Below are 15,729 nucleotides of genomic sequence, written 5' to 3'. Positions count from 1 at the left end.
ATAAATGGAGATGCTCACATGCTCAAGAGATACATTATTCACCTGATGCGGGTGGCGCTGTAGTCTAAACCACTGAGCCTCTTGGGCTTGCCAATCATAAGGTCAGCAGTTCAAATCTGCACAATGGGGTGAGCTCCCGTTGCTTTGTCCCAGCTCCTGCCAACATAGCAGTTTGAAAGCATGCCAGTGCAAGTAGATAAATAGGTACCGCTGTGGTGGGAAGGTAAACTGTGATTCCATGTGCTCTGGTTTCCATCACAGTGTTCTGTGTGCCAGAAGCAGTTTAGTCATGCCGGCCACATGACCTGGAAAACCTGTCTATGGACAAATGCCGGCTCCCTCACCCTAAAAGTGGAGATGAGCTCTGCACCTCATAGTCGAATTCGACTGGACTTAACGGTCCAGGGGTCCTTTACCTTTGCCTTACCTTTACCTATTCTGCATCTTAGTCTCTAGCATGGGGAACAAAACTATAAGGGACATAGGTTAACATTATTCTGGCATTCTTGCTACACAATCAGTGGTTTAAATATATTGTAGTTCCAGTAATATCTGTTGTAGAAACTTTCAGAAAAGAGATTATTCTCTCTGACAAAACCAAGCTGAAGTCAACTAACTACATTTGCACCTGATTAGAAACTTTTAGCCATTGGACATAAGCATGATTTTATTCTTGAAAGGTTCTAAATGGTTCAGCTGAAATGGGAAATGTTAAAATCTTTCAGCTAATAAATTCCATTACCCAGTAAAGCAATATGAGTCCTAACATTATTTTCCTTGCCATCAATAATTGCATTATACAAATTCACTCTTAAATTATACTAAAATGGGTATTGCATGATGTTAGTAGCTCCAAAGGCATCAAATTGTCACTCTTCATATAATAGTGACTTTGATATTATATTAGCCATTCTCATTCTCCTGAAATTATCCTATTCTGTAATATGATCTATAAAGCTTCCAGTCCAATTTCTGGTAACCAAAAATATATTTTTTTTCCAGAGAAATGGATGGAAACCCAGAAAGCTATTTCATTAACGAAGATGCTCTCTGGCTGCCTCTTTTTTAGTACAGTTAATTAAAAATGACGCAAATAATGATGAGCATTACTGTTCCCAACCCTAATCCTGTGGAAAACCATTGAATTATATTTTAATTTGATCCTGGCTTGTTTTTAGGAGGTAATTTAATTATTGTTTAATTTTATACCAATGTTATAGATTTGATGTTAGCCATCCTGAGCCCAGATTCGGTCGGGGAGGGCGGGATACAAATAAAGGTTTATTATTAAGAGACTAGGGCCCTGTGAGATTTGACATCTTTCCGCAGGGCCTACAAGACAGAGCTGTTCCACCAGGCCTTTGGTCAGGGTTGAGCCTGACTCATTTTCTCTTTGTAAAGAACAAGCACGAAGGAGGTTCCCAGCTTGCTCATAGGTCCTTATAATATCAGTGGAAACAGTTGGTCTTGGAGAGTATTAACCACTTCCAGTTTTAACGTGAAGATTGCCACTTGTCCAGTTTTAATTTTAATTGGTTGAATTAATTGTGGGATGTATCTTAATTCATTGATCGCTTGTATTATGCATATCGTCTTATTTATATGATGTTAGCCGCTCTGAGCCTGGCTTTGGCCGGGGAGGGTGGGATACAAATAAATATTACTATTTCTGGGTTAGCGGAGTCTGTAACCTGAAGTGTATGTAACCCAAGGTACCACTGTATATCAAAATGTAGTATGATTCATACAGCTATTATTTTTCTCAAAAATGTATTACCCCCAAAGAACAAGTTCTGTTCCTGATTTGGCCAGGATACTGTTTCAGCAAATTGCTTTTATATTGTAAACTGCCTTGGATGAAGGGTGGCATAAAAAATTAATAAGCAAACAAATAAAATACAAAAGCCCATTAAAATTTTTACTAGTCAGATATTCTGTGGGCACAGTTTACAAACTAAGCTGCAGAGGAAAGTTTAGGATGCCTTTCAGTTAAGTTCTTTGCAGACTAAGCCCACTGAAATGAATAAACATGACTAAGTTAGCTCTAATAATTTCAACAGCTCTACTCTGAGTAAAACTTTGTTGAATTCCTCCCTTAATCCATGCAGATAAACACCTCTACTATGGTTGGGTTTAATTTTAATTAAAATAATTTAAATTTAAAATAAGGACTTGAAATTCTTCATATAGTCAAAGTCCATTTTGGCATCTTCAGCAAAGGTTACTTCATGGATCTCATGATAGAAAAAATATTACTTACTTATTTCTCTTTGTTTTAGTACTGTGATCATCATTTAAATCTTCTGCATAAGAGCCATCACTTTTATCTGCTAAAAGTAAAAAAAAAAAAAAAAAAAAAGTAGTTAGACAAATTAAAAACTTTACATTAGACTAACCAGCTAATAATTGTTTAGCTTTAGCTTTTCCTAAAGTCTATTCAGTTTCTAAAGATGTGTGCATTTATCTGGTAGTTTGGAGTTACCTTAGAACACTAGAGTTCCTGATAGATTTAGAATGATTTTAGAACAACAACATACGGCAATTTCTTGTTTTGATCTTCGCACATTTTATTTAATACTCCTTTTTTAAAATGAAAGGTTGTCATTTCACATTTGGATAAGAAATAAAAAGAAAAATATGTTCATTTTATTGCTGACAAGTTGAAAAATTTGATAGAAGTTCCTTTCTGCCAGAAGTATCAGTGGTATTCTTACTCAAATGTAGGGGAATGATAAAGCTTCTCTGTCATTAAACTTGACACACTGTATTGCAATCAAAAACATGCAGACATTACTGTCTCTCAAATTTAGAGGATAGCCCAAAGAAATGATCGATTCCTGTTTTGGCATAGATATTGTCTAACAAATTACAGTGGGATGTGGCTGTTTTTCAGAAGAAGTGTGATGTTTATGATCCCATTATCTATTTCTGCAATTCTGAAGCACTTTATCTTTTCTGCATATAAAGCACCACACTCTGAATAAAAATGAACTGGAGACAAACTCCAGCTCAGTTCAGTGTGGCTTGCAATTTCTAGTGTGTCTTCTAAAGTCAACATGATTTCTGATAAGCAGCACAACACTTTTATTGAGGGGAAGGGTGAAATACTCCTATATGCCATCCATTTTGAATATTTAAATATGAGGTTGGTCTATGATAGAGGGAGTCATGGAATTATTACAATTAAGTGTGTAAGAGAACTTTAAAAGTGTTCTCCCCAATCCAACTAGGGACTGTATCTATAGGCGCAAGGGCCCTCAAAGGTCATCTACTCTTTGTGGACACATGGAATACATTGTGATGCTGTCCCTAAAAGGTGGACACTCCAGCTGCTTTTTAAAAACCTCTAACAAATAATAGCCTACCATCTTTAGAGGCAGACAGTTCTACCATCCAACAGATAGTACCACCAGGAAGTTCTTCTTCATTGTTTCAACATAAAGTCCAATTTCTTGCAACTCTGAACCCAAATGTTTTCAACTCTTTGGAGCAGCAGAAAAGGTTGTCGGTCAGGTTGTTGTGTGAAACACCCAGGCATCGCATATGTGCTGGTTCAATGCAGCTATCAGGCCATGTTCAAGGTCTTGTTACTCTAAAGCCTGGAGCAACTTGGGACCAGGTTAGCTGAAAAACTGTCTGTCCTTGAATAGAGTTTAGAACACTTATGGTGAATTTTTATTCGTGGCACCACACCCTATACAATACCACAGGCTGGTGACTCAAAAATGGGTGTTTTCCAACATTGCCCCTGCATTATAGAATGCCCTTCCCCCTGTCAAACATGAAGCATCAGCCAACAGTTACTTCTCTCAACTTGATGAGTCATCTTTTTGCCTAAGTTTTTCCTGGACCCTGTTTTTACCGAATTCCCATTTTTACCTAGTTTTATGATAATAGTTTTTAGGTTGCATCTCTGTCTTTATGGTAGTGCTTCCCTCTTTTCATGATGCATTTCTATACACTGCTTAGAGATTTTTAAATACAAAATATTTCAGAAATGCTTTTAAATAAATGATGAATTTGCACCATCATCTACATGGCAGCCATTAAAGTATTTGAAGATTGCTATCATATCACCTCTTAGTAATCTCTTTTATAGGCAAGAAAACAGGCTTCCATATGACTATTCCTGCTTAGACTGCAATAATTCCCTGACCTGATATAGCAGTCAAGTCCACACATACGCACATGCCTCCTTTAAACATTGAAATACTGGCAATCAGCTGTTTGGGTGGAATATTCAGCTGACTGGCAGGACTCCCAAGTTTGTTTGTTTTTTACCCTCAGCTCCAGCTGCTACACATGTGATCTATTAAATCAGAGTCAGGAAATGTGACTTTAAGGTCTATGCTCACACTTTATTTCAGTCATTTTGTCCTTAATGCTGTATTCTGCACTATGCTAAACTCACTCTTACAGGTTCAACCTGTTCTGTCAGAAAATAGGAAGTGAATTGTTTTATTTTAGTTCAGAGTCTTGGTCACATCGTATATCAATTTTTCGAAGTAGGCTGCTAAAGAAATGAATCAAGGAACACACATGCCCACATAAAACCAAACTGAACAAAATTACATTTCTTACTACCCCAGGACAATTTGCTATAATATTGCAATGGCTGAAGACCAAGGGTGCTTCCAGATGGAACTGTAACATTGCAAATGGGTCATTCGGGTATTGCAAACAGGACACTGGCAAAATGATTTTTGGGGGGAGGGTTTTGTTTATGGAAAGGGGAAAACCTGATTGAATGAGAAAAGAAATACAGGTTGGCATTTTCATGTGGGTGTGCCAAAAATCTGACATGCATGAGTAGCACCGACTCCACCATAAACACCCACCTGGGAGCAACCTGAACAGGGGAGGGGAGGTTGGGCTGGCTGCAGTTATATCCACTCTGCTTGACAACATAGTACCGGTAATTTGTGAGGAATCAGATACGAATGCTGTATAACAAGGCACACATAAATGCACAGTAAAGCTGGGTACTATTAGTACCCAGTAGGGACTGGTGAGACAGCATATGGGTGGGTCACTTGGAGGGGGGAAGTGTGGGAAACTTGGCACTGTGAAAGGCAGCATCAATCTGATGCTCCTGCTGTGACACACCACACCTCTGAGCACCCTGTGACTTTCCTCCTACCTGTCCCTCTAGGCAACTGCCAACCACCCACAATATTGTGAAGCCAGGAGAACAACAGGGTCCCCACCTGCACAGCTTCACTGGCTGGTGCTCACAGTACCAATAAGAAGATAACATGCAACCTGCTCTGTTGAGGGAGGTCCTTGCATGCAAGAGACTGAATGTGGCCCAGGTGTGGAACCAGGGACACTCCTTAAGAATGCACACTTCACTGAAGTTATCTGCAGACAATCTGCCTGGGATTATTTTAGCAGCAATTTCCTAGTAGCTGAAAAATTACGGTAGGTAAAATTAATCCCTGCAGCCTTCTAACAGAGATTGTTCTAGCTCTGATGAAACTCCTCTCCCTCTCTGAACTGGGCCAGCATGTTTAAGGGAGCAGCTGCATACCCTTCCCACAGCCACCCAGCATGTCCCATACTGTATAAGTAGTCTGGTTGAATGCATGACCAAAAAGCCAGCATTCTGTTCTCACAGTGGCTAGTGTCTATGGGAAGCCCATATGCAAGGCATGAGCGCAATAGCCTTCTCCCACTTGCAGTCCTGGCATTGAGAGGCTTAGAGCATCTGATACTTGAGGTTATGAGCAGCCATCATAACAAGTAATCATTGATAGCCTTATCTTCTACAAATTTGTCTAAGCATTCTGCTGATGGACTTTTAACCTTCTTGAAACAAAAATAGACCTAACCTATAATAAAATATGTAATACCATACGTGATGCTTATCAAAAGAGTAAATACATACACACACACACACATATATATATAACTATTAGGAATTAGTAGTGCAAACAAAGTATTATCTTTCTCTTAAAGAAGACACAAGTTCTTTAAGTGATTTTAAGCCACAGAAGAACCTGTTAGGAAGACATATCTCAGTTAAGCTGTCACAAGTTAGCAGGCATCTGAGATGGAGCATCTCTAAAACCTTTTATCACCCCATAGGCCTCTCTGAGCTCACTAGAAAAATCGACGCAGGGATAGACTTTAAAGCTATTTGTCTCTGTGTGAGAATAGATAGCTTGGATAAAGAGCATATGGAAAGCAAGCAGTTTCAAAAAAGGCACCAAAACCATCCACTTTCTGGAAGTAAACAGAGCTGGGAAACACAATGACTAACAGCAATACAAGAAATATACACAAGGGTCAGCTCTATACTTTATTCAAAACCAAACACAAGATCTATTCCCGAAAAGGATAGGGCAAGACTGTATTGTTAAATTGGCCATAAATGTGTTTATTAATGCTGAAGCTGACTTAGTGCCAGATCAAGGTATTAGATTCTACTGAGTTCACATAAAAGTGAAGCTGATAAAGAAGAATGACAAAGGGAAATGAAAAGCATCTGAAACTTTAGGTTAGGAAACAACTCCACTTTAACCCCAGATCCCGTTTTAACAGTTGAGTTCTAGGGACGCTGAATGAGAATTTGTATAAGAGGAAAACCATTTCATTAATTCCTAAGTTTCTAGCTCTCTCCAGAGCACAATCCACTGGGGAGTTCTCCTGTGTGAGCCCCAATGAGTGAATGGGAGCTCCATCTGAAATATACGTTTAAACCAGTATTCTACAACTGTAAACAGTCACAAAGAATCTTGGCACCTATAGTTTGCTAAGGCTGCTGAGTGATGTTAGGAGACTCCTGTTCCCTGCACAGAGCTACAATTACATGAATGATTGAACAACCAAGCCCTCTTCCCAGGGAATTCTGGAAATTGTAGCTCTGTGAATGGAATAGGGGTCTCCTAACAACTCTTGGCACCCTTAACAAGCTATAGTTCCCAGGATGCTTAGAGGGAGAGGTGCCATTTTCTCCACTTGATTGAGGGGGCCCAATGTGCCATCCTGATGTCATGCACGTGACATCACGCAACATCTTGATGTCATGTTTACATCATCTTGAGGAGGCAGGGGGTGTTGCTGAACACCCTCTGAACATTGAGGGAGACAGGTCTCCTCAAAAACAATATGGGGGTGAAACTGTGTCAGCCCCTAGGAACTGGCACATACACTTTGTTGGAGACTATGGCTGTTACAGTGGTATCATAGTGCTTTCAATGTATAGTGCAGGTGGGGTCAAGTGTTCAGCACATTTGGAATCAATTGCACTTCAACATCCCAGTAAAAATGCTTCAGCTGTGGTGTTAAGGTAAAAGGTCAATTTGACCATGAGGATAATTGCCTCAGCACACTGATTCCTCCCTACCCCGTATTCTATCAATGGCATTATTATACCATTTCTACTTGTTTCTGCTGTTAAATTCCCAGGAACAAATCACTCAGCCCAAGCCCAATCAGCTTTTTAATCTGTTAGCAAAGGCTCTTTCTCAACAGCTGCAACCTGTCTATCTTTAATTCTGTCAGGAATATATAGGCAGCCTCAGACAGAAAGTTCCAAAAAAAAGTGGAGCCTTTTCAGAAAAGCATGTAAGCAAGCAATCTCAAGAAGCCTCTTTCCTAAAACGTGGGTGAAATACTGATGCCTGATTAGACACAGCATTTCTTTAAAAAGGTGGCTTCTTATAATGGAGACAACAATTTACAAGGAAAACCCTGCAACAAAAGACAAGGTTGCTTAGCCAGATAACTTACTTTCTTACACTTACATCTTTCCCCCCATCATGGAATTCACAGAACGTGCACATGTTCTGCTTAACATAAGCAAAGTGGTAGCCTCATATGCTTTCAGACCATGTCCAGTTTGGAAAACATCTAGTGCAAAAACTACACAGAATTCAAAAGAGCTTTTGTTCAAGCTTTGTTTCATAAAGTTCCCCATGGCTGTAGCTGCATGGTCAGTAGGCTTCCCAATTCTGGAGAAACCACTCCTATTGTCCCTATTCAACCAATAGGTAAAAAGTATTAAGGGCACCTCCTAGGCCTGCCTGCCTCTTAAAGGGCGGCGGCAGGGAAGGGACAATCAAAATCCATCATGATTGGGAAAGGGTGTCCGCCTAACCCTAAAGACATGAACCAAGCAAAATCTGAGATGGACCAGCAAAGGCAAGATCAGAAAGAAGACCCTGGACAATATAGCAGTGAACTGTAAGACCATTATTTGTGGTGTGGCACCCCTTTTGCTTATATTTATTGTTGACTCAGATTTGTCATGGCCAATGGCTAGTACAATAAAGTTGTTTGGATTGGATTGGATTATTGGGAATTAGGGAATTCTTGAGGGGAATTAGAGGATCTAGCAGGGCCTAGGGCTCTCTAGCTCTGAATCTCCTGAATCAGAAGGTTGAACTAGATGGCTTACATGGCCCCATCCAACACTACAATTCTATGAATGAGTAGCACATAAGCAAGCAGGAAGACAAGTCTAAAGTGGACTCCCCCCCCCCACCTTCCCCAGTATTGTCTGTTTTGACTGGCAGCAGTTCTTCAGGATCTCAGGCAGAGGTCTTGCATTTCATTTCTGATCCTTAACCCTTCTTTTTAGAAGGAACAGAATGTGAGATGCATTGCACTGAAAAGCATAATGCAGACCCATGAAATGAACTTATGATACCTTCATGAATATCAGTGAGCATAAATTGTTACAAAATGTGCAATCTTTTTAATTATTTTCATTCATGCATTCATTTCAAGCACATTTGATTTCATGCAGGAAGAGATGCTATTAACCTATAATGTTCTGATAACTATGGTTAGTCTCACTTTTGTCCACCGCAGCAGTCTAATTAAAGTTGTAATAACACCACAATTCAGTTCAATGGGACACTTAAAATGTAGTTTATTTGGGCTGTTTATCTTGTGACCATTTTTCTGGCTTTATCTTTGTTATGAAATATACTAATAAGAACTCTAGCTGCAGTTGGCATGGGAAAATGGCCTGGTTATATCCCCCCCTTATTTCAAGAAAAACATAGGACAGAGCCATTTCTTTCCCCCACCAATTATGCTTATTTATTTATATATTGCTATACATACACCTTCTGTTCTGGACCCACTTGGTTCTGCTCTGAACCATCAATTCCCAGTTGATCTTCATCCATGACCAGCACCAAGCCTCAAGATCTTAACTCCAAGCCCTATTGTCAGCTCTCACTGGAGCAGGTCCTGGGCTCGTCAGTGCCCTCCCTGCTAGAATGTGGTCCCTGTGGCAATTCCATGCCAAGGCTTTATGTATAACATGCTTTGCACCCAACCTGTTGCCAGAATGTTTGGTTTTCTGACACGGTAAGCCTAGCTACAGTGCAAACAAACAGCTCCATAAAAGTTATCTTGAATGTGTGTGGGGTTTTTTTTGGGGGGGGGGGGGAGTTTGCATTCTCTGAGGGTGGTGCAGTGGGGATATTTTTTATGATGATGTTGAAGAAAATGGGGAAGTCCATGCATAGTGGCTCTGTTACTATACTGAATTTCCTTATGAGCATAGCTAGTAATAAGCAACAATTTGAGTTCACCTCTTATGTGATCATCAGACACAACAAATTAAGAACTTTGTTCTTGAAACAACTATTGAAACATAAATGAACAGAGGTTTTGCACGAGCACTGCTGTTACATGAAATATTCTATATATCTACAATAAGGTTACTTATGCTTATTTCATACCTTGCCTTCGATAAAATATTCATACTAGAAACAGTATCAATCCTGGTTATTGCTGTTTCAAATACCCTCCAGAAAGGACATATTTTCATGATTTCAATTAATGTTCAAAAGGGGATTGAAATATATTGTTCTAACATCACTGTGGGTATACCTCACTTAAGCCAGCATAGCTGCACATAAATGACCCCATTTGTTATAGCATCTCCTTGTGGGATTAATATGAGTGATTTCAGATCAATCATCATAAGAAATAATAAAAATAGCAAATAGATATATAAGAACTTAATATAAAATGACTTTTCTTCTTCTGATCTATAAATACAGTGGTGCCCCGCAAGACGAATGCCTCGCAAGACGAAAAACTCGCTAGACGAAAGAGTTTTCTGTCTTTTGAGGTGCTTCGCAAGACGAATTTCCCTATGGGTTTGCTTCGCAAGACGAAACGTCGGGCGAGTTCTTGCGAGTTTTCCCCCTCCCCCCCTTTTTCTAAGCCGCTAAGCCGCTAATAGCCGTGCTTCGCAAGATGAAAAAACCGCAAGACGAAGAGACTCGCGGAACGAATTAATTTCGTCTTGCGAGGCACCACTGTAGTGTCTTTGGGGAAAGCTTTAGCTCATTAGTAGTCTTTGGCTAATTAAACAATCTATGGCCTTTTAAACTGTGGGGTAGCATTGTAGTTGTTTGTTACTACATTGTGCATTTCTGTTCTTATATTGTAAACTGCTCTGAGCTCCACGAGTGAAGGATGGTACAGGCAGCAACCATTTTGCATGGGAGTTCCGTTCCCGGCTCCCGCTTGCATCAACAGAACACGTATAAGCATGCCTTGCCCCATTCCACCCTGCTCCACCTCTGTTCCGCCCCAGTTCTGCCTCCTTCCAGGTACAAAAGGACCCACGTGTCAACGATCGCATGACAATTGGACGCACCTAATATGGTTGCCACCTGTATAGAAATTTAATAAATAACCATGGTAGTATAGCAGAGTACATGCCTTGCAGCCAGAAGATCACCAGGGGACTTTGGGCAAGTTCCCTGTCTGAAACCCCAAAGTGCTGTTACCAGTCAGTTCAGATGGATCACTATGAGGAAACTTCCTATGCATCCATAGGATTTTCTGCCTGCCTGGGGCTTGCAGCTCACACACGAGCTATGTTTGACTTGGTGACTGACAAGTTGTGCAGGCTGCTTGGTCATCCTGGAATAAGCTCTAAATGAAAGTTGCATCTTGGTCGCATAAGCGCAACAAGGAAAATATGTATGCTCGAAGGTGTTTCCTTCCTAGCAAAAGATAAGCGAGCACTGCTGATTTGCCCACCAGTACTAGACTTTAAAAATATTGCATCAATACACACACAGACACATACATATATAGAACACATACAATTTAAAATATATCTGAGCTCAGCAGCAATAATTCTTTCTTAGTGCCAAGGATGTCTTTAAGAAGTCTCCGGTGTCTGAAGATTGACTAACAATACCATGTTTTGGACGGAAGTACCTACATTTCTGCCAAATCTTCCATCATTCCAGCGAGATGGATCTTTGAGATTTGTTTCCTACAGCTGGGTTAAATAATCATTTATTACAGGACAGCTCCCCTGGGCAGCATAGTCAATAAAACATTTGGATAAAACAAGCTACGCTGGGGCATTTCTGATAAGAACAAATGAAATATAACTGCATGGAAGACAAAAGAAGGCAGATTTGAGCTAACATCCCAAGTCTAATTGCATTTTGGCAGAAGTGAAACCCGCCAGGCCTGCTTCCATTTAAACATGTTTAGGGTCAGGTTTTAAAAATAGGTTGACATAAAGAATTCTTGACTCCCTGATCACAACAGGTGGGTGCCCATCTTAACATAATTTATCTTTTGAAACATTTCTATGTTGCCTTTTGGTCCACAAAGGAGTTTACAGAAATATATATTTTAATAAAATAAACTTTGATTTTTAAAATCCAGAATTATAAATAATATAGAGGAGTGACATCTGGTACAATGAAAATAAAACTGTCTTAACTACCTAGCTAGAAATCATGAATGCCATTCTAACCTCTCTTGACACAAAGTTTCACAAGTGGGGCACTGCCACCAAAGAGGCTCTATCTCAAGTTTCCTTCAACCACCCTTCTCTTGGTGGTAGTAAGGTCTCCATAGATTATCATAACTGATAAGAAGGTCCACGTAGGAGGAGGCAATTCTTCATTTAACCTGGTCGCAAGCCATTTGGGGTACTCCAGTAATAACCAGCAATTTAAATATTAGACCTTTTAGTGTAAATCAGAACTGATGAAGAGACCATTCAAATATCAGATGCTGAACTAACACAAGATCAACATTCAAGTTACGATAATTTGACATTCAACTTTGCATATTTCATGGCCATCATCTCAGATCTAAATAGACATCTTTTAAATTTAAATAGATGAAAATAATCACAGCATTAGTTACTTGCTGAAGTTTCCAGTTTGCGTTTATGAGGTGGGTCTTCAATGATTCTGTTAATATCACCACGATTCTTTAGATCCACAGGCTTCTCCCATACTGACAACTGCATTGTAGGGTTGAAGAAGAAGACTCGGTCATCTCCAGTCCAGACTATACACCTATTTCAATCAACAAACTAGGCTTAGAGAATCTCAAATACAGTGTGGGAAGAAAGATATTTCTTGCAGTGCTAATTCTAGTCTTATGCTGGTGTTCCCAGCCATGGTTCTCAAGAAAGTAGGCCTATGCATGGTGACCCCATCTGCTGCATTGAATTCCCATTATCTGGCCCGGCTGTGTAGATTCTCCTTGCAATTTGGAACAATGATTGCACACAGAGCTTTCATGTGTAAAAAATAGCTCCCCACTTCAGACCTTCTCCCTGCAATGTGTGGAGGGGAGCACAGTTGGGCAATATGGACACAAAGGAAGGGTTGGGCCAGTATGTACAGTTGAGGCCAGTAAGGTGCTAAACAGAATAGGACTTTGGTATTTCCCATAAGTTAATGCATATTCCATCCATAGTTCTACATTCATGTGAAGCTGTTGGAGGCTGCTAACTTGTTCACATCAGTGCCATGGTGAAGGCTATTTAACCCTTACACCTTGGCCATTTTCCAAATAAATGTCACCTCCCCAGAGTTGCTGCTATCCCAAGAATGATAAATGCAATTTCCTCCTGCAGGGGAAAGGAAGCATCTTGGGGAGGACGAATTTGGTCATGGTAATGGTACATGGTGGCAAAAGCTGAACACTGCTGCCACCACCATTGAACTAATAGGCAATCTGCCCACCATGACTACATTTTAGAAGATCTGTCATGGATTTGTCATGTATAGTTTGGCCCTTTAAAAAAAATCCATATACCCAATAATGTATTTTTATACAAGCATGTCATGCAATAATAGGATGTAAACTTTGCAAAAGCTGGCTCCCCAGCAGAGCTGTTGGAATAAATTTCATTGTTTCATGACCCTGGTATATGTTAAGAAATCATCACTCACAATTATCAGCACATTTCACAACTAGTAATTGTAATTGCCATAATAATAGGTTACTACTGCAACACAATATGGTAAAGAAAGAAATACTCTTTTTTTAAGGCCATGGTTCATTTCTAAATTGATGCAGGCTGGTGGGACAAAGGAGTCTCCAGCTGTTTTGCATGATGTATGCCATATATAATTAATCCACCAGCTATATTTATCCATCCATGCCAGGGCTGGATGGGGGTAGAACAAACAATAACCAGATATACATTCCTTCCAGTAGCACCTTAAAGACCAACTAAGTCAGTTCTTGGTATGAGCTTTCGTGTGCATGCACACTTCTTCAGATACACTGAAACAGAAGTTTCCAGACCCTTCTATATAGTGAGAAGGTGGGGAGGGGTATTACTCAGAAGGGTGGTGGGAATGGGTGATTGGCAGATAGCTGTGATGAGCCTGTTGACGACTCTTAACGACTGCAATAGGTCTTACAGGAAAAAGCAAGGGGTGAAAAGGTGAAAAATGGCTTTGTCATGTATAATGAGATAAGAATCCAAGGTCTTTGTTCAGACCAGGTTTCTCCATGGTTTTAAGTTTGGTGATAAGTTGTAATTCAGCAGCTTCTCTTTCCAGTCTATTTCTGAAATTCCTTTGTAGTAAAACAGCTACTTTGAGATCTTGTATAGAATGTCCTGGGAGATTGAAGTGTTCTCCTACTGGTTTCTCTGTCTTGTGATTCCTGATGTCCGATTTATGTCCGTTTATTCTTTGGCGTAAGGTCTGGCCTGTTTGTCCAATATAGAGAGCTGAAGGACACTGTTGGCATTTTATGGCATACACAATGTTGGACGATGAGCAATTAAATAGTCCCGAGATGGTATGTGTGATGTTGTTGGGGCCAGTAATGGTGTTGTCCGGGTGTATGTGGCAGCAAAGTTGGCATCTGGGTTTATTGCAGGCTCTGGTGCCAGTGTCCGTGTTAGGTCTGGTTGTAGTATTATTGTGGGTTAGGAGTTGTTTAAGACTGGTTAGGAGTTAGGAGTTGTTTAAGACTGGTTAGGGTTAGGAGTTGTTTAAGCAGAACAAGCAACAACTTCACAACACAACACCTCTCAACCCACTGGAGAACAACAACCACCCTCCCAACAGAACACTGACCACCAACTACCACCGAAAAAATGTTACACTAAAAGGGACTCCACATGGACCCCTCCTGATGGGCGCAATACCACACTGGACTTGTACATTGACTGCTTCCGCCACAGAATCCAAACAGATGTGACCAGAAAACACCATCGCTTACAACAAAATCTAAACCATGCTGAAAGGAGAGCCATAGATAATCTCAGAAACAACCCAGACATTATAATTAAAGAAGCGGACAAAGGTGGAGCTGTCGTCATCATGAACAAAACTGACTACATTCAGGAGGCTCACAGACAACTTTCCAATACCGCCTTTTACATAAAATTGGACTCAGACCCCACACAAGAATACAAAAAAGAACTGAACAAGATTGTTAAGGAGCTACCCCCACACATCCAAGAACAGATCCTCACTAACACACCAACAGAACCGCGACCAGGAACTTTCTATCTTCTACCTAAAATACACAAACCAGGCAATCCAGGACGCCCCATCATTTCAGGTATTGGCACTATTACAGTGGGTGTCTCCGGTTATATGGACTCTGTTCTGAAACCATATGCCATCAGTGCTCCCAGCTATGTACGTGACACCACAGATTTTCTGAGGAAAATACAATCTTTAAATAATCTTCCCAACAATACTATACTAGCTACTATGGATGTGGAATCTCTGTATACCAACATCCCACACAACGATGGTTTACAAGCTATAAGGAACACCATTTCAGATAAAACCACAGCGGACTTTGCCACCAAACTCTGCCAATTTGTCCTTACCCACAACAACTTCAAATTCGGTGATGACCTGTTCCTTCAGATCAGCGGCACAGCAATGGGCACCCGCATGGCCCCACAGTATGCCAACATCTTCATGGCAGATTTAGAACGTTTCCTAAACTCCTACCCACTCAAACCTCTCTTGTACCTGCGATACATTGACGATATTTTTATCATCTGGACACATGGTCAACAGACCCTGAACACCTTCCACCAGAAATTCAATGATTTTCACCCCACAATCAACCTAACAATGAATCAATCTATGCAAGAAATACATTTTTTGGACACTACTATAAAAATACAGGATGGGCACATAGACACCACCTTATACCGTAAACCAACTGACCGACAAACATATCTACATGCCTCTAGCTACCATCCCAAACATACCAAACAGTCCATTGTATATAGCCAGGCACTACGTTACAGCCGCATCTGTTCCAATTCTACAGACAGAGACTCTCACCTAAGAGATCTACAGCAAACCTTTTTAGAACTAAAATACCCAACAGATGAAGTTAGACAACAGATCAACAGAGCCAGACTGATACCCAGAGAGAACTTGCTGCAAGAGAGACCCAAAAAAGAAAATAACAGAACACCTCTAGTCATCACATACAGCT

General features: G+C 40.4%; 1 protein-coding gene across 2 annotated transcripts in view; it reads right to left on the bottom strand.

Moving 5' to 3' along the window:
• The window catches only part of TCERG1L (transcription elongation regulator 1 like), a 176,018-nt gene that overhangs the window by 15,809 nt on the left and 144,480 nt on the right, over positions 1-15,729 (bottom strand). The window contains exons 8-9 of one of the 2 annotated variants that reach the window (XM_081863278.1): positions 12,154-12,308; positions 2,261-2,327 (exon numbers count right to left, since the gene is read on the bottom strand). In XM_081863278.1, coding sequence (XP_081719404.1) covers positions 2,261-2,327; positions 12,154-12,308 — 222 coding nt within the window. Of the gene's footprint in view, positions 1-2,260; positions 2,331-12,153; positions 12,309-15,729 lie in introns of both variants that reach the window. The other variant, XM_081863277.1, reaches the window with a different exon arrangement.

This window comes from Podarcis erhardii, assembly GCF_964252035.2.
Source record: "Podarcis erhardii genome assembly, chromosome: 5".
NCBI classification, from domain to species: domain Eukaryota; kingdom Metazoa; phylum Chordata; class Lepidosauria; order Squamata; family Lacertidae; genus Podarcis; species Podarcis erhardii.
Note: the sequence above shows the minus strand (reverse complement) of the source record. Positions and strands in the feature narration are given on the sequence as shown.